At 28.7% G+C, this 19,049-nt stretch overlaps 1 protein-coding gene and 1 long non-coding RNA gene across 2 annotated transcripts in view; one reads left to right on the forward strand and one right to left on the reverse strand.

Annotated features, from left to right (window-relative positions):
* Window positions 1-19,049, forward strand: part of LOC118182127 (proton myo-inositol cotransporter-like) — a 247,413-nt gene that overhangs the window by 215,145 nt on the left and 13,219 nt on the right. The window contains exons 6-9 of the mRNA XM_085816583.1: window positions 74-188; window positions 2,448-2,689; window positions 8,387-8,539; window positions 11,863-12,022. Coding sequence (XP_085672709.1) covers window positions 74-188; window positions 2,448-2,689; window positions 8,387-8,539; window positions 11,863-12,022 — 670 coding nt within the window. The remainder of the gene's footprint in view (window positions 1-73; window positions 189-2,447; window positions 2,690-8,386; window positions 8,540-11,862; window positions 12,023-19,049) is intronic.
* LOC118182128 (uncharacterized) overlaps window positions 10,156-19,049 on the reverse strand; it is a 105,390-nt gene continuing 96,496 nt past the window's right edge. Inside the window, exon 3 of the long non-coding RNA XR_015041101.1 lies at window positions 10,156-10,677. This is a non-coding gene — a long non-coding RNA (uncharacterized LOC118182128). The remainder of the gene's footprint in view (window positions 10,678-19,049) is intronic.

A 19,049-nucleotide genomic window follows, 5' to 3' on the forward strand; every position in this document is an offset into this window, starting at 1 on the left:
ACATGAACAATTTAATATATTATTTAGCCAACCTATTTTAAAAATCATTATATAGTTCTCCCTCTTTTTTAAGGTGTTATTTTAAGTTTGACTGTGTTGGCAATCAGCTTTCAGCTAGCAGATTTAAATGCTCCAGATCTGTCATATCACGACTCATCAGCACTTGGAACTTCATGTTATAATTACAGGTATTCATTTCTTACTTTTTGCCATTAGAGATACTCATGTACAAAATATGCTGTTTTGTTTCTAGTAAAATATTTTTGATGTTATAGCTAATAAATCGTCATTTCTCTAGAACAGTAGCACCCAAACTGCACCCCTAGGAGTACTTCATAGCTTAGTCAAGGGTACAAAGAAAAAATATTATCAATAATTTTGGAAAGTAATGAAGTATTATAATAAATGCTGATAAAATGGGCAAAATGTTCAGAGAGTTTAAATTTGTCATTGAATGAAAAAAAAAGTAATTGCAAAGATTTTCAGAATGGTCGTTACTAATCAAAACATGTAGAAAAGCAGTATATTTGGGTGTAACTAGTCTAGACCAAGCAGTCATTGCTCATATTCTTACGCATCATATATTGTGCAACCTTTTCTCATTTATAAGCCTTGAAGAAGGAGGTTAGCTGCATCCTAATCTTATTAAGGGGTACACAATGAGAAAAAGATTAGAAATCGCTGCTCTAGAAAATAAACATTGGTAAACTGGATTGTTAGTATCTGGATTTCATTATAGCCTGTATGAGTAATTATTTTATGTATTACAATTATGTGATACTGAAACAATTTTGAATATATTGATAGGTGGTATTGCTATTTTCCGTAGCTGCTTTAGGAAGTTTGTAAATAGTAGCTCATTGCAGTTATTGTGCACCATAGGTTCATGGATGTCTGCAAATAATCACTCCAGATGAGCAGGAAATAACAGAAAATTATTGTAATTAATAATAATAAACAGGATACATAGCTCAAAGTAAGTGAAGAAAGGATGCAAAAATTGGGCAAATATTCCATCATATCCTCCTTAACATAGAAATATCATAGATTGCCAGTCACTCACAAAGTAGCAATGCAGCTAACTCTCTTTGAACTGCAATCACTCAGAACAAACTAGCAACTAACTGATTGCTGGCTTTCAGAGCAGTATTTGCCAGATGTTCTCTAGCATTCTGAAAGTTTCTGGAAAAATCACTCCTAGATCCACTTCAAAACTAGGTTTCGGTCACAAAGTCACCAAATTGGCAAAACATTGCCAAATTCCACCGACTTGGTATGACAGAAATTATTTTCCAGGAAATTACCACCAAAATCCATCAGAAGAGTTTCTATTCCTACCTTGGATTTCACTTCAGCTAGTTTTACAATTTGTCATTTATGTTCATTATTTTGATGGAATTTGCGTCAATCACTTCCAAAGCTTCAGAAAAAATCGCTCCTAAAGCTTCAAAAGTGGGTGTTCCGAAAACTTACAAAAAAAAAGTTGTCAAATTGATGAGAAGTTGCCAAAAATCTCAAATTTTGCGACCAAAATGTTGCTAAGGTAGTTTTCAGCAAGACCTTTCAGGAGAGTTTCTACCCATATCACAGGCTCTACATAAGCTATTTTCACAATTTAAATGTTGTTGGCTTTTGAATCACAAGATCTGTAATTCTATGCAAAAACAAAGTACTTACAAGGTTGAAATTTTGTTTACACAAAAATGCATTCTAAAATTATTACCTAAAATGCAATAATTAAACATAAAAAAATAAAAGCAATGCATAATATTGCAGCAATACACAGAAAGAACAATATGATCAAATGCACTCAAATATTAGCAGAACTTTACAACATAATATATAAATATGGCAATATATAAATAAGTATATAAGTATGCATCCTTAATGCTTCTAGCTATGGTAATATGTAAACTATTGTTTGTGAATGTGTTCTATTAGAATAATTTTATACTTCACAATATTATGCAAAAGTGGGATAAAAATTTGAAACCCACATTATCATATCATTTTATGCATTCGTAAACTTGAATTATGTATGTTATCATTAAAAGAAATTATTTTGTAATTCAGTTACCTAATCTGCTGCTTGATATCATTTTAGTATAAAGTAACATCATGAGCAGAAGTATAGCTTTTTTAATAGCATTTTCATAATTTTTGTAGCATTTTTTCTTTTAGATAAACTGTGTTGATCCCTTTATGTTTAAAATTTTTGAAATCCCTATAAATTTTGTATTTCTGAAGAGAGAATTACACTCTTTATGAAACATTGGTTATTTTTTGTACAGTTGCAGCATTATTACTATTTGCCAGATTGTTTTTGTTATGAAATATGCATTCTTTGTATTATTAAATGATAATATACAGTAAATAATTTAAGTTTTCTCTTTAACCATAATAATGCTTTTTGTTACAAAAGCTAATTTAATTATTTCTTTTTACAGTTCATGCCGTGGTTGCATTTATGATTCTGATTGTGGATATTGTTTTATTGATACGGGCAATGGCACTTATGATAGTACTTGTCTGCAGATTGCTGGTGAGGATACAGCATTTTCTAAATATGGACACTGTAACACTACACACCTTCCACATGATATAACTTGGGCCTATGAGTGGTGTCCTTCTTCATATTCATGGATGACTTTTATGGGTTTGCTTTTGTACCTCTTTTTCTTTGCTCCAGGTAAGAATTTTGATCATATATTGGTATTATCTGCTTCATGAAAAGTCACTTATTCCAGTTTGCTTTTATGAAGACTTAACATTAGTACCTTTTTTGCAATAGAGAAAAATTATGAAAGGCACTTTGTTTAACATTTGCTTTATTCCACGTTTGAAGAAAATTACTCTGAAATTGAAATCATTTAGAGAATACTCAGCTTTAGAATAACTTTGCTTGATATTTCTGTTCCCGATAAAAAGAAAAAATCAATGTTAGGAAAACTATGTAAGAACAAAGTATTTTTCAAGCTTTTAGCAACAGTTAGAGCAGGTATTATACTTCAGTTTTAAATGTAAATCATGATGCTGATTCAGCTTTCCTGTTGAATTTTAAATTCAGCTCTTCTGGCAATTTGGGACAAAACAAATTTTGAGTAAATGTCATCTATGACGTAAGTGACTATAATTGAATTTTAGTGACTGACTGTGAATTTGCTCTTCACATTTATCATGTGATCCTCATAATGCTTTAACATTAGGGAAATTTCTTACTAGCTAAATTACAATTTATTCTTTTAATATCTAACAATTAAATCAAGTCTTTCAAAACATTCCGTAAGCAATACTCAGAGCCAGTTTAAAGATTCGCACAACATTTTCTGCTGTGGGAAGCAAGGTAAACTTCAGAGGGTCTGATGTCACATTAAAATAATAATAAATAACCCAAATGCTCATCTAAAACACTATAGAAATCTTGCATGCACTGAATTTGCAGTTCAAAACAGATATATCACAGTCTGATAAAATCTGGAAACAGAATCTCACATTATTATATTCTAAGTTTCATAGCTGATATTGTTACAAAAATAATAATGGGGGAATTTTTTTTATAAAGAATGTTTAGGAGTTTACTATCTCATCATTACCATACAATTTCTTCAGATATAAAGTTGTTGACAGCAGCATTTCCAGGTATGACTTTCATTGCTATAACTGAACTGAGAGATCCCAGAAAATCCATCACTTGCTGCTGTAGTGATAAAGTCAGAATCAAAAGGTTTTCAGTTTATCCTGTTCTGATAATACATACGAGAGGCAGACAATAAAATTATGGTTTCTGTTCTTAAGGTTATCCATATATCCATATGCATCTTGTAATTGTCTGATAAAGTTTCATTTTTTAAGCTAAAATACTATATGGGAGATGATTTGAAGATAAATCCAATATCATACTTACCTGCCAATTCTCCCAGTTTTATTGGGGAGTTTTTTTTTTTCCATAACATCTTCTGGTCTCCCTATAGATCACTTAATATAATTATCGCAATAAAAATATTGTTTAATTAATTATGACAAAGCATTTCGGGGGGGGGGGGGGGGAACCACTTAAACCTAAAATAAAGTAATATTGAAATTGATGTTAGAAATATATTTCTGAAAAATTATTCATTCCATTTTGTATCTTACATAAACAATATTTTGAAATACTGCATTTAAGTATATTGCAGTAGAAGCTCAACTATCTGTAAATTCCAGATATATGAAAATTCTGGATAGTTGAATATATAAAAACAAATTTCACATTAGAAAAGAGAGATCATTGAGAAAAATTTCTGCTCTAAAATTAATTATAAAAACAGTAATTTCATTTGTTACCAACTTGCATATTAAAAGCCTACAAACAAATTTCACATTAGAAAAGAGAGATCATTGAGAAAAATTTCTGCTCTAAAATTAATTATAAAAACAGTAATTTCATTTGTTACCAACTTGCATATTAAAAGCCTACATTTAAAATTTCATCAGATTTTGAAAAAAAAAAAAAAAAAAAAAAGTATTTCAAAGCTGGCGTATTTCGAAAATTATGAAATCCCATCAAACCTGAAAGTTGATGGAGATGTTGTCAGTCTTTCCAATAGAAGTTTCAATGACCAGATCGTTCTTCATTTAGTTAAATAATAAAGAGATAAAAATTACAGATGTAACATATAAAAACTTAAATTTCTAATCATATTTTTTAATGTTATGTTACCTTTTTACATTCATTTTCAAAATCGCATATCATGGTTTTCTTGAGCCCGGATTCTGTAACTTTGGCAATCTTTATTCCATGCGGTCCGAAATATTTATATGTTTTTCCAAAATGTAAAGAAAAGATAAAACTTATACTCTCCTTTACAAAATTTAAACCGTCTTGTCAAGAATTCATTGAATTTACATTAAACCAAAACAAACTTCTTATGATTATGCTGTGATATCCTGCTTTTTCATTACTGGCACTAAATCACACTATTTGGCAACAATATATATGTATTAATACTACTGTGAGCTCACTTATTTACGTATGTTATATTACAAATCTCTCATTTATTAAATTTTTCTAAAATTTAAATATACCAGTTAGTTTAATAATAGGTGGACAGGCTTATACAGTATTGTTTTCATCATTTAGGAGAAAATTAGGTGCTCAATGTGTATAAATCTGCATCAGATTTATTGAAATCATGCTCAATTAAAATAAGAGTATTTATGAGTGAATTTTATTTTATGGAATTCAAGTTTTCACAGGAACAATTAAGCATCTTTTTTTAGCAACAATAGAAAGGTAAGCAGCACATTGGATGCAGCATTGGATTAACTACTAAGGGGCAATATAAGCACATGTTTAGGGTATCAAGGAAAGGGGGCACCACAGAAAAGTCCTTAGGTATTCAGGAAAATGGACTTCAAAAAATTTCCTATTGCCAGTTTTACTATAGAATGCATGGTGCGGCTAATCCAAAAACGACACAGAGAGAGAAGGAAGGAGGAAAACGTTGGTAGTATAAGCATATGCGATGGCGCCAAAATCTTCTAAGAGCTTGAGGCCTCTAAAAGTCTATGTATTGCATTGGATTATATGTGAAAAACAGATTAATTAAGTAACTGATGAAAAATATAATAAATCAGTATTAAACACACTCATTGCTAAAACACTATACATCACTTTTTTACACTGTAATAAATATTACTACCTTTAGTATTTTATTTGCAGGCTTCATTTGAAAAACAATCTATTTTAAAATATATATTTAACTCCATAATATAGTCACTATATAACCATATAGTTATGTAACCATAATATAATCTCTATATTAGATGCATGCAATTATAACTATAGTATCACTAAATAAATGAAGTCTAGCTGTATCATGCAAGCATCATTAGTATGTAATTCCTGGATTCATTAAATCATACAGCAGAAATACTGCTTATTTTTTCTCTACTATATTGTGTACATGATACAACATGTGTTATATGTATTCTGTATATGCTTTCTACCAGTGTCTTTTTTCTTCTAAAAACTATTCAGGGTACTCTTAGTTTGACTCAAGAAAGTCATCATTTTGCAATTCAAATAAAAAAAATTAACAAACTTTTTTCACCAGGAACATGTATTACTCCTCGTATTACATAGCTCACAATAAGTTCTAGCTTGGTATGAGATTTTCATTAATGTCTTCTTGATTTATTTACATGTTTTTATATGTATTGTCAGATATGAATTTTCATTCAATAAATTAAAAGGAGGATCTACCAGTTTTTAAAATCTTTAGTGGGACTTTTGCAACCAAAGAGTTATATAAATTTGTCATATTTCTGGGCCAAAACATATACAAATTCATGGGGTGGTTACTTTCACCAGGGGTAACAGCAAGACTGATACGCAGTCGCATGGACCTCCGACCTAAGGTTCTACACCAATCAGAGTTATATGTCCATGCGATGGAAAAGAATGTACAATCCACCACCAGCGGCATTCACTGAATCAATGATAGTAATATTACAATGCTAGATTGACAGTGTCATCTATACAATAATTGTTACATAATAATCCATATGAAAATACATATACAATCAATTAATAATTACATTGTCATGGATAGGATCTATGTTGTGGAGAGTGGAACTTATATATCAACCAGTTTTTAAACCTATGTCTTCTTCAATACATCATAATTTCATATTCTTATCAGTTACACACCTAATGATGTGTGTCCGTATTATTTTTGCAGTTATCCACAGAGAAAGCAAGTCACATCAGTTCAGGCAATTGATAGTTCCTTAGCCCAAAGTATATGATGTTGTGTAGGCTATTCTATGTTCACTTTTGTTAAATTCATCGTTCAAGTAAATACTACTTGTCCACTTTGATACATCATAACTCTGTGTCCTTAACAGTTAGCACACCTCATTATGTGCGTCTATAGCAATTTGTACACTGTGTCGCAATTATCCACAAGACAAACATGAAATTGCAGTTGGGAATTTCATTGTAACAGCAAGACTGATCAGTCAGAGTCCTAAACTTCCAAGTTGTGTACAGAAAGTTTTTTTGCATTAGTCCTCTTCCTATGATAACTATTTATGTCACTGTTTTTGTGATATCAGTAGTATGCTGAATGCTCAAAGATGTTCCTCCTTTTTGGAAGATAAACAGCCTCCTAGTGAGTTTAAATATAACTAAGCATCTTTGTTGCCAATATATGCTATATAAAACTTCACAAATCACACAAATACCTATAATATGTTTAGAGTTGGTTAAGTGGGAATTCCAGCATTTTGAAAATTTTACTTTCATTCACTAGATTCACAAAACATTTAGGGATATGCATACTTCTGCATCCTCCTAGAAAAGTACACTACTTTTTACTCATAGACTTTGAAAATAATATTTCTGTGTGGTGATCAGTTTATGCGTATGCATGATTGCAAATCTCCTATAATTAATATACTATCCATTGAGCTTATTAATTCCTTCTTTTTTATATATACAGCATCTTCTTTAGTGAGACTTTGTTTTCTACTCCATTATCTCTTATCAGGCTCTTTCTCTAATAATTATAAATATATTCTGTTTTGACTGTACAAGGTAAAGGAATTGTTGTAATCACGAAAAATTTCAGTTTTCAGATTTCAAGAGAAATATCTATTTTGACTATTTTTTTGTGTGGCGCTTTCTACATACAGACAGAATAAAGGCCTCCTCATTCCAGAAAGGATTGTAAAATGGATTTAAAATGGATTTTTTGTGATGTAATCTTGCATAACTCAAAAGCAGTTAGCCATAAAACTTTGAAATTATGTATATGGGACTGCTATAACATCTAGTTCTGCATCTCTCTTTTTTATTGCAATCAGGAGTATCAAAAGTGTTTATATCGAAATAGATAGATACATATACTCACCCACCCTCTTACCCGGCTTAAATGTCCTTACCCAGCCTTTTTTTTCGCAATTGTTGGTCCTAGACATATACTTCCAATTACAGAAGTGTTTTAAATGCTTGGCATATTCATATTTTAGCAATTTCAAATTTTAAAAAAAAAAAAAAAAAAAAAAAATTGGATGAATAACAAAATCTAATTTTTAATGTGGTCTCCCAGTTTGAGCTATATTGGCAATGTTTCATACTCATTATGAAAAATTAAAAATACAAGAAATTTGCCTCCTGTATGACAAAAATTGTCCGGTGTATTCAATTTCAAAACCTGCAATTTTTTATGTCATTTTTAACTTGCCTTGAGAGATTGTTTAATTAAGTTAGAATAATTCAAGGATTTAAGTTTAACAGAAATGCAGCAAAAAAATATGTATACTTTTTGTAGGTGTAAAAGGAAATCATGTGGTGTCCACATCATATTTTTATACTGTATATTACATTTTGCATTTGTTACAGGAATGGGTTCAATGCCATGGACAATCAATTCTGAAATCTATCCTTTGTGGGCTCGCAGTACCTGTTATTCTATTGCAACTTCAGTTAACTGGCTATCTAACTTCTTGGTGTCACTAACCTTTTTAGATCTGATGCAAGCTATTACAAAATATGGTAAGTTGAGTGTCTTATATTCATTTTTTATATTCAGGAAGTAATCATTGTCAAACATATACAGCTTCTCATAAAAGTCCTTAGCTGCCTTTATTTTCACAAACGCTGGTTGCTGATTTATTTTTCCAATTATAAAAATGTTTTAAATGATGTAAATATTCATTTTTTTAAAAATTTACATTTAAAAAATTATGAAATCCAAATTTTTATACCCTGCCCCTGTCCCTATACTTAATCGAAGTTTATACTCATTCTTAAAAATAAATAAATAAATAAATAAAACACAAAAAGTTTTATTTCTGTGTAACAGAAAGGGACCGAGATGTTTAATTTCAAAATCTGGGATTTTTATCAGCTTTTCTTGAGAAGCTAATTAAAAATAAAATAGTATAGTTTTAGTTTGATTCTTTTCCTTTTAATGTATCATTTAGTGATAATCCTTTGTGTATTATTAATATGTAACGTTACATATTTTTAATGAATAACATTCTTTAACTTATAATTGTGTTACATTTCGTATGACAAAATCAGTGTCACACAAGTTTTTTAAAGGTTAAAAATATATTAATAATATTCACATGCATACTTTACGATCATAATCTACAAGTCATAAAAATTCATTGGACTAGAAATATTTTTTAATTTTAATTTATGCAAAGTAATGTTATGAATTGGCTGATCAGCCAATACTGAAGCCTATCACTATTTTCTAAAGTGTTAATCCTCTAAGATTCTGGGTAAAAGATCTACCTTTTGAAAAAAATTACAGTCAAAAGTCTTTAATCTGGACTCGTCAGGACTTCGGCAATTCCAGATTATCGGTTTTCCGAATTATAGATCATCAGTTTAAATCTGGTAAGATGGCATGCAGAAATTATAAAATTAAAAATATGAAATCGTAATTTATGAAATAATTATGAAATAATAAGAGCAATTATTATCTAAAGAGTATCAAAATTTACAAAAAAAAAAAAAAAAAAAGCTTTATATTTATTTGTTTACTTTATTAAACATTTCTTTCAACGCGCGCATGCATAAAGCATATGTTACGCATAGTCGAAATTAGAAAATTGCAACCAGAAAACTATTTGATGTATATTCGTGATATTTATAATGACGAGGAATTTGATTTAAATCATGTCAAAGACGGAGTACATTAAATGCGTATGTGTCATATTACATTATACATTAAATATTATATATTATATATAATATTTAATATATATATATATATATTATATTATATAATATATACATTAAATGTGCATGTTAAACATTAACATTAAATGCGCATGCACATTAATGCACATGTGTCAACATTAAATGCGCATGCATTAAATTATACATTAAATATATACATTAAATGTGCATTATGCGTTGACGCATGCGCAGAAAGTTCGTAGCTTTGAGGTCCGGATTATGGACGTCCAGATTAAAGACTTTTAACTGTATATTGTTTGAGGCATTTCGTGACAGTTTCTGTAACAACAGTTATCACTTAATCTATTAGCATAAGAAATATCTTTGTAAACTCTCAGCATGATCTTAAATCTAAAATTAAATATTTCAATCGGATTTTCTTGAATGAAAGTCAAACTTTTTTGTATTATTTTTTAATGAGCATTATTTTTACTACACATAAATAAATGCATGATAAAATAAATATAATAATTAAAAATATAGACATATAATATTTCTGGGAACATAGAAGAGTAATCAGCTTGCAGTCATGGTGGCTGAGAGTGTAAGGCAGTGTCGAATGACAACAAAGAAGAATCCAACCTTTGACATCCGAGTCTGTGCGTTGTTTGGTGGAGTGAAATACAGCAGAAATGATGGCACAAAAGAATTTTAATTTATAGTTCCATGTCTTTATTCAATGCAAATGGTAGATCATTATTCTTTCAGATTAGATTTGTTAAAATTACATATCCAATAATTTAAGTTAAATAAGATTAAATTTATTGCATCATACTGTTTTAGCAAAGGGAGGCAGATGGGAAGAACGGCAGCAAAGGTCTGACAGCGATAGGAGAAAAAAAGCAGTCTGACGAAAAATGGCACAAACTCTGCATTTATAGTAGTGGTTATGTAACATGTCAGAATGTTCTCGAAAGTACTGGTTTAGGGTGAAGATCCTGAAATTGCAGAAAGTTTATTAGAGGTTGCCTGTTTGAATAGAGCAAAGTTGTCGTATTTCTTATATTTTACACACACACACATATATATACATAAGGAGGTGCAGTTGCATCCCCGTAAAATGCAGTTTTTTTTCCCTTGCTCAGATATTAACCAGCAAAAGCTTCCAAAAAATTTGTTCCCTTTCTTATTATTCTGTTGAATTTTTTTCAGAGCACAATTTCAAAGATCCTGGACTGACAATCTCTTCCAGACCTTCATGTAAATAACTAGCAGTTGACATGCCAGTTGATATCAGAATAACCTTTTATGTGGGCTTATCTTAAAATATGCAAATGAGTAGGGGGTAATTTGTTATTTCATGAGTTTTCTGTAGACAGTATTGGCATTTTTCCCTATTTATTGACAAATGAATGTACCTCAGTACTTTTTTGGGGAACACATGAAGCTTCTTTGGGAAAAATTAGGGACTACACCATATGAGAGTCTCAGATCTTTTTGTTGGATTATTGAGATGGGGAGAGGAAATTGTTACAATATCTTGATTTTGTTCATTATGATAATTGGATTACAGAGTCTAGCAAAGCAGTTAGTATTAAACAGTTATAAATAGCATTTGATGTAACCTCATTAGTTTTAACTTTCTTATTATTTAGAAAGTTTTGGAACGTTTTTATATATAACAACAACAATAGATAAATAAATAAACTTCAACAGAATTATTATATGGACCCTGAAAAATAAATCTCATTGAAATATAATCATGTATCTTTTTGTAACAAGCAGTTTTAAATATTCAAAAGTATATTTATAATGCATAAGATTTCTCGGGTGTTTTATTTGTGTAGTATTTGTTACAAGAAAATAAGGTATTTTATTTGTGTAATATCTTTTATAAGTAGGTCAGATTTCCATTTTTGATCGCAAACTATTACAATTTAAAATTTCTGTTGGAAAAAATAAAATATGTATGATTGCTTGTTGTTGGTATTCTGTTATTTATTTTTAAAATCTAATTAAATATTTTCTCCTCCCTCTTTTCTCTTCAGTGAAAATAGAAATTAAAATGTTATTAAATTAACACATATTAATTTAATAACATTTTACTTTCTATTTTCTTAATATTAACACAGATTTCTCTTTTAAAATGATATTTAATGTGTCTTTTTTTCCTCTTTTAAAAGGAGCATTCTATTTCTATGATGGTCTAGCAGTTATCGGGTTTATATTTCTGTTCTTGATGCTTCCTGAAACTAAAGGAGTCTCGTTAGAAGAAGTTGAGGGATTATTTGCTCATCCGTGGTGGAAAGATGCCACTACAAGTGCTGAAAAGAAGACTGTCCAGTATGTACACATACGTGGCATAAATCATGCGTATGCAGCTGAAGACTCTGATGATGAAAGCTGATAATTTTAATTTTGTAATCTGTGCATATATTAGTAGCTAAGCATATTTGTTAATTTATTGTGATAGTGATTGATTTCATTTCATTTGATGTGTTTTTTTTTAATGTAAAATGTTACTTCTCTTTGAATGATTATTTTTAACTGAACTGCAGGAAACTGACTTAGAAAACATTTTTTTTTTTTTTTTTTTCCGTCTTATCCTGTCTTACATTCCGAGATTAGATTTTAAATCTATTTGTAGATGAACGTTTCCTAATTGAGGGAACTTGCTTTTATCTAATAATCTCTTTATTAGCTGTTTAAAAACACAGGTTTAGTGTAATGTTTAGTGATTTCTTAAGCAATAATTTCGAAATTATTATGCAACATTTTCATATAATTCCTAAACAATATTATATATTTTCCGATATGATGCTTCTACATGTAACATCCAGGTAATCAACTTCTTTTCGCTATATTTTTCCCTTGTTTGATTGTTTTATAATTTCTCAAAGTTTAATCTTCCGGATAATACATTTGATTCAGCTTATAAGAAGTACTTTTTCCAGTGACTACAGTTAAATAATAAAATTAGGTTACAATTGTTGTTTTTTTAAGTTAGCTTAAAAAACACAACACATGAAGTAAATTTTTAAAATTTGAAACATATAGCTATTTGGAATTGATAAATGTGGAATTCTCATGATTCAGAATTTCAACAATATATTTTATAAGCAGTGACACTTTTTTTTAATTTTGTAGAATATGTCAATTAATTCTCAGTTGCCAGACTAGCTTATTATTTTCCTCCTAACTTATTCTATAAATTCTCTTCTATTGCATTTTCTTTTTTTTTTTTTTTTTTTTTTTTTTTTTTTTTTTTTTTTCTATTACAGGTGCAAAAATTTCGGTATTTCTTAAGCATGATTTGTATTTAGCAGAATTGTTTCTAGCATATTTTTAAGTTAAATGTGCCAAAAACCAAATTCTCTCCTCCCTTATTTAAGGGGTTAAATGCTTCCTGCTAGCTGCTTTATTTCTGTTTGTTTCCCTAAAAATTGTCCGTCGTAGTTAGCTTTTTAAATGTTTACTAGTCAAACTTCAAGGTTAATTTAAATTTTCTATTATGTGAAATTAAATTTATTATTTTTTGTATATAGCAGTTTTTTTTAATCTTTCAACTTAAACTTTGAAAATGAATGTGATATTTCATTATTTGTTCTTGTGTTTTATGCTGACAAAATAAGGATAAAGATAGTTCTCACTTTTGTAAATATTCATATATTCTAAAAGCCATTGCAGCCCTTTTTTATATAATGATCTATATAATGATTTAAATGAATATATTATTTCTCACAAACATAATACCGGATTAAAAAAATATATTCATTTTTGTCAAGACTTTTCAAAAAATCTTATTTCAATTAAACAAACAAGGTGAAATGAAACACATAATTTTTAGTAACATTTTAATAGAAAAATATGTGCTCCTTTAACGTGGTCTATATTATTTTCTGTGGAAAAGAATATTCTGTTTAACTTTTTACATTTAAAAACATTTAAAAGATTTCAACACATTTTAAAGGACATTTTAAAAGATTCCAACACATACACCAACATCATTAAATTAATATTATCCCTTCTGTTTTATCTACAAGTTTAAAATGTTCAGTTGTAAAATAAAAGGGCATATTTAATTTTTCAAAAATTGGTTCAATTTCCATCGAAAATTATCACGATTAACTAAATTTCACAAAAATATTATACTTTGTTTTATATTCTATGAAATTTCAAGTGTAAAGTGAACTTCTTGTTTTGCACTGGGTTATATAATACATATATATACACTGGGTTATATAATACATATATATACAAATATATACACTGGGTTATATAATACATATATATACAAATATATACACTGGGTTATATAATACATATATATACAAATTGGTATAAATATGCTACTAGGTAGAAAGCATGTAAACTGTGAGTGTTTTATAATTAGAAACAACCATTTAAATGTTTACTAATTAAAATGGGGTTTTGTAATAAAATAAACTTTTTAAATTGAGGAAATAAATAGTTATGTAAAAGGCAAGAGATTGGACTGCAACAGTGTTTGTAACAAATTTTTAGTTTTGGTTAAATTTTAAAAGGAAAAAAAAGCCTTTTATGTTTGTATCTTATTCTCATTTGTTCTTCTTCCAGAAAATATTGTCCCTTAACTCATAGCAATCGCAAATTAAATACTGAAAACTGATTAGAGTTAAAAATTATTATTGATTTAAATACCATTATTATTTGGCTTGTTAGCTTAAAGAACTCTTTAGTCAGGGAAAAGCGTGGTGCAATAAACAGAACATTTATGTTTCCTTACATTATATTTTATTGTTCAACTGTTTGTAGTCTCCCTTCTCCATCCCCAGTACTGTTTGATTTCATTTTCAGCTGATAAATTTCCTTACAGTAGTTCATTTGAATATTTAATAATAAATAAGCAGTTTTTTTGGTTAAAAATTTCTTAACGCATTATTCTTCTAAAATATCTTAATTTCTATAATATAATAAATTAAAAGATTTTTTTGTAAACTTATTCATTATAAATAACTGAACAAATAGTTACACACAAAATTAATTTCATATCCCAGTACATTTCAACAAATACCTTTTAAGAATTTTTAGGCATTTGAAATTTAATTATCGTATAAATTTACTTATACGTGCTAAAAATTCTTGATATTCAAAGTGATGTCCTCTTGTGCATAATGCACCATTTCACTTGGCTTTTTAAAAACTTCCATTAACATCAAATTTTATCCTTATTTTTGTTTGATTGTGCACAAAACCACTTTTCCTATGGACTACACAAAAAGCACTTTGTGTAAAACAGTAGCACGCATAGAATTTTTCTTAACCAATAGATTTCTGGGAAAGTTACTTACTTCATACATAAAAGATGTGCATGTGTTCATATGTTATCAGTTTGTACTTGTCTTTTTTATTTATATATGTCAGAACAATTAAAATTTTAGCTGAATATCTTATCCTGATACAGTATATATATTTGTTAATGATTACATGTTTGAGTTCATTAATTTATTATTTTAAATTTGTTGTGTTTTCTATGCCAAAACTTACATTTTTGTGTTGTTTTATAATTAATATTTCTTTTTCATAATAACCTTGAAGTTATAATTTTTGATGTTGACTGTGAAACATTTTATACTTTTTAAATGTTTATTTTATGTTTGTGACTAACTATTCAATGGACTTTTTATATATCATTTTTATTCCTGTTAACAAAAGCAAGTGCTAATTTTTGTGCAAAACTCAATATTCATTTCAGTAAAGTAGAATGTTACACTTGTTCGCTTATATTTGTTTGTTTGTATATTCCTTTTCTATGTCATTACCTTAATAGCCAGTGTAGTGCTAAATTGGCATGTTTTATCTTTAAATGAAAATTTCTTCCTTTGTTGTAGTACACTTTGTGTCTAACACATTCAGTATTTTTGTGACTAATATATTTGTTACTGTATATTTCTAACACATGTGTTTAATGAAATGTGTTGTCTTAGCTTTTTTGTCATTTTAAGCAATGCATAAATAATATTTTGCATGTTTGTGTTAAAATCCCAGTTTTTTCACCTGTTATAATGTTTTCTCATTTATGTGATTATATCCATAATTTAGATTTATATGATAAATCTAATTAATTCTAAATTATTCTCTAAATCTTATATCTTCTTAACTTTATATTATAATTTATTTTTAACATCTGAAGTACATGGTAGATGTGGCTTTTTGTGTCCAAGCTTGATTTTAATTTTTGTTATATTTTCATACATAGATGAAAAGATGCAAAAACAAATGAATGTAAAAAAAATTAATATTGACTAAAGTTCTGCTAGCACCTAGTCCAGATTCATTAAAGAAGAGACTATTATTTTGCAATGGAAATAATATAGTGTTCAGAAGTTGAAGTGCTTGTCTGCGAATATATAAATAGTAGTACTTTCAGTCACACCTTAGACAGACATAAAATTGTAGCAACTTGTTCAGAAGTTTGATTTGGTATTTGTGTTAATTTTTATGCGTTTTTTTACATCAAAATGAGCTTAATTTCTTGCTTTTATTTTTACAATAATTCTTTTTATTTGTGCCTTTTCGAGGAGCATTTTGTTAAATTCTCTTTAAATTGACGAAGTAAATTTTCTTCCTCTGATTTTTTACTTTTTACCTTTTATTTTGATTTTATTAAAATAATAGTTATATCCAATTTTTTTTATAAAAATGTATGGATAACTTATTATTAGTTGCTTTTATTTAAATGAACTATTAGTAAGGATTTTTAAGAGTTAAAAAATATTAAAAAACTTGACCCCCCCTTTTTTTTGTTCAATTTGTATCTTGTGAAACACCCAGAGTTTTTTAATTGTGCTACTGGGTATTTCTTTTTTCCCTTTGGTCACTTTTTCTGTATCCTTTGACCAACTGATTGCCATTTTTTTCATATAATTATACTAGTAATATTCAAAGCATTTTTGAGTAAATCACAGCAAAATAACCATTTTGAGAATGTGCTGTCTTTGATTGCCATCCAGAGTCTCGTGAATATATTCCCATGTATGCGAAATTTTCAGACATATCTCATCAGTCTTGTGCATTTCTTTTAAGTGTGGAAAATAATTTGATAGAGAAGATGGAATTAGGCATGATAATATGGAAGATGGTTGTTTTATTTCCTCAAGAAATGCACAAGGATTGAGACAGTCTGTTTGGGAATCTGGTGGGAGTACCAGAGTTTGATATTCTCTGTATCTGCAGATATGAGTTGTCAGCACATACTTCAAATGGTCTTTGCTGTGATATATGTATCCATATCAGAATTGTTTAGAATTATTTATTTAGTCAAAGGGGCTTAGACGGTCTAAGAGCTAATGTATCTTTGCCTAAAGATTTCCCTATTTTAACGGAGAGTAGTGCAAGGGGTGGAATTAAAATGTTTCGTAAGCCTCTTGCTGTTTTCTTAATATAATAACATAATAATTTTTGTACATAATAGTTTTTTCATAATAATTGTTGGATCAAACAGATGTTAGTGTCTCCATTTTGTAGAGACACTAATTTCACAGACATCCGTTCTTCATCAGGCTTGAAAAACAAGCCTACCAGTGCCAGCTTTCATTACCACCACCTCAACTAAGGAATGCCATATCATTTTCAGAGGGAATCCTGAATATCCTTAATGCAGCCGTCTTCCGTATTATCTTTTGCCTGAAAATCCATCTTCTTTGTCAAATGTTTTCTACATCAATGAATATACTTCAGGATTAGACCAAGATAGGAATGAGTATTGCATAGTTTGTAAACTAGGCATTCTTTTTAAAGAGAGCGATGAAATATTTCATCAACTGCAGTAGATGCCTATGAAATCTTATGCACAATTTTATTAAAACTTGGCAATCTCTGGGAAAATGATATGGCATATTAGCCCTGGAGGTGGAACTTGTAATGTTAGCTGGATATAAAATAATAACATTTATTAATCATGTGCCTAGTGCAAGAAAGGAATAATGTAACTTTTAGGAGAATTAAATTATTCTTTTCATAAATTAATTAATAATAATAGTTAAGCACTAAAAGCCACATCATTTTTACTTTAATGAAACAAAAAGTGATGAGGAGTTCATCATATAAAACATTTTATACATTTAATTATCATTAGAGTTAGCAATAAATATTACTCTAATCTGTGTAATGTAGTGCAGTTCATGGGAATGTAATTAACAATTTGTTTGACTTTTACAGATTAAACCATGCATTTTGGATGTGTTGAGTATTGTTTGCTTTATTTATATGTAATAATAAATTTCCACTTAGTTTTCTGTTATTTATTTTGAGACAACAAAATTGCTACATAAAGATTTTCTGCATAAAAGCTGCAAATATAAATATTTAACATCTGATTACAGAATAAATGTTATGATTTTTCATATGCATTTTAAAATTATTGTTTGGAAACTTTTGATGCTGATTAAATGTAAAAGTGATTCAATTCTTTACTAAAAATACTTTGCATTTTCTCAGATAAATTTCTTTGTGTTGTGTTTTATGAGATTCTCAATTTCTTTAATGGCTGTAATAAAAATATATTTTACAATTTTTCTCATAGAAGATCCAGAGTGAAGACACTATTAGTATTATTCTTTTTGCTGTATTAGCCATGTTGCATATATGTAGCATTGCCATACATTCTGTATATACGGGATTATTGCCATATTTCAGTACTCATCTTGTGTTACTATTTATCTGATTTTTGTCCTGTTTTCTCCATAAACTGATGATGACTAGATGATTCTCAACCACTTTCCTCACTGAGAAGAAATGCAACATACATGTAGTAAGAAACAATGATATTGTTTTAATTAATTGTAGGTAAGAAACAATGATATTAGCAACACTGAGATTCTGTTCAACTTGTTTGTATATGTAAAAGGTGAGTTACAGAAAAATAATACCAACCAAAACTTCAAAGCAACTATGAAAATGAGTATGGAAAAAAAACTGGCTGAATTTTTTTGCAGATACAAAATATATTGATGAGAAGTCATGTTTAATAAAGCTATGCAAATACATATTGGTCATTCCAGCCTAAATGCAGATGTGAAACGAATATTTTCCCTGATATCAGCTCAATGGTCAGATGAAATAAACAGGTTGTCATTGAAGGCAGTTGAAGCAATTTTAATTTGTCATTATAGTTTTAAAATGAGTTGTGCCTAATTTTATAATTAATGACAGAATGAAGAAAATGACATAATTAAGAAAGTAGTAATAGATTTCAAGATTTCAAAATATGGCTAGGTTAAAAAAAGATTAGCCTTACGTCTATATAATTACTCTACATATTCATTCAAAAGTTGTGTGATGTTTTTGTATTTATATATTATTAGTTCAGCTGTAATATATATATGCAATA

This window comes from Stegodyphus dumicola, chromosome 5 (genome assembly GCF_044657685.1).
Source record: "Stegodyphus dumicola isolate Sdum_Otavi_A_Nest chromosome 5, ASM4465768v1".
Taxonomy (NCBI): domain Eukaryota; kingdom Metazoa; phylum Arthropoda; class Arachnida; order Araneae; family Eresidae; genus Stegodyphus; species Stegodyphus dumicola.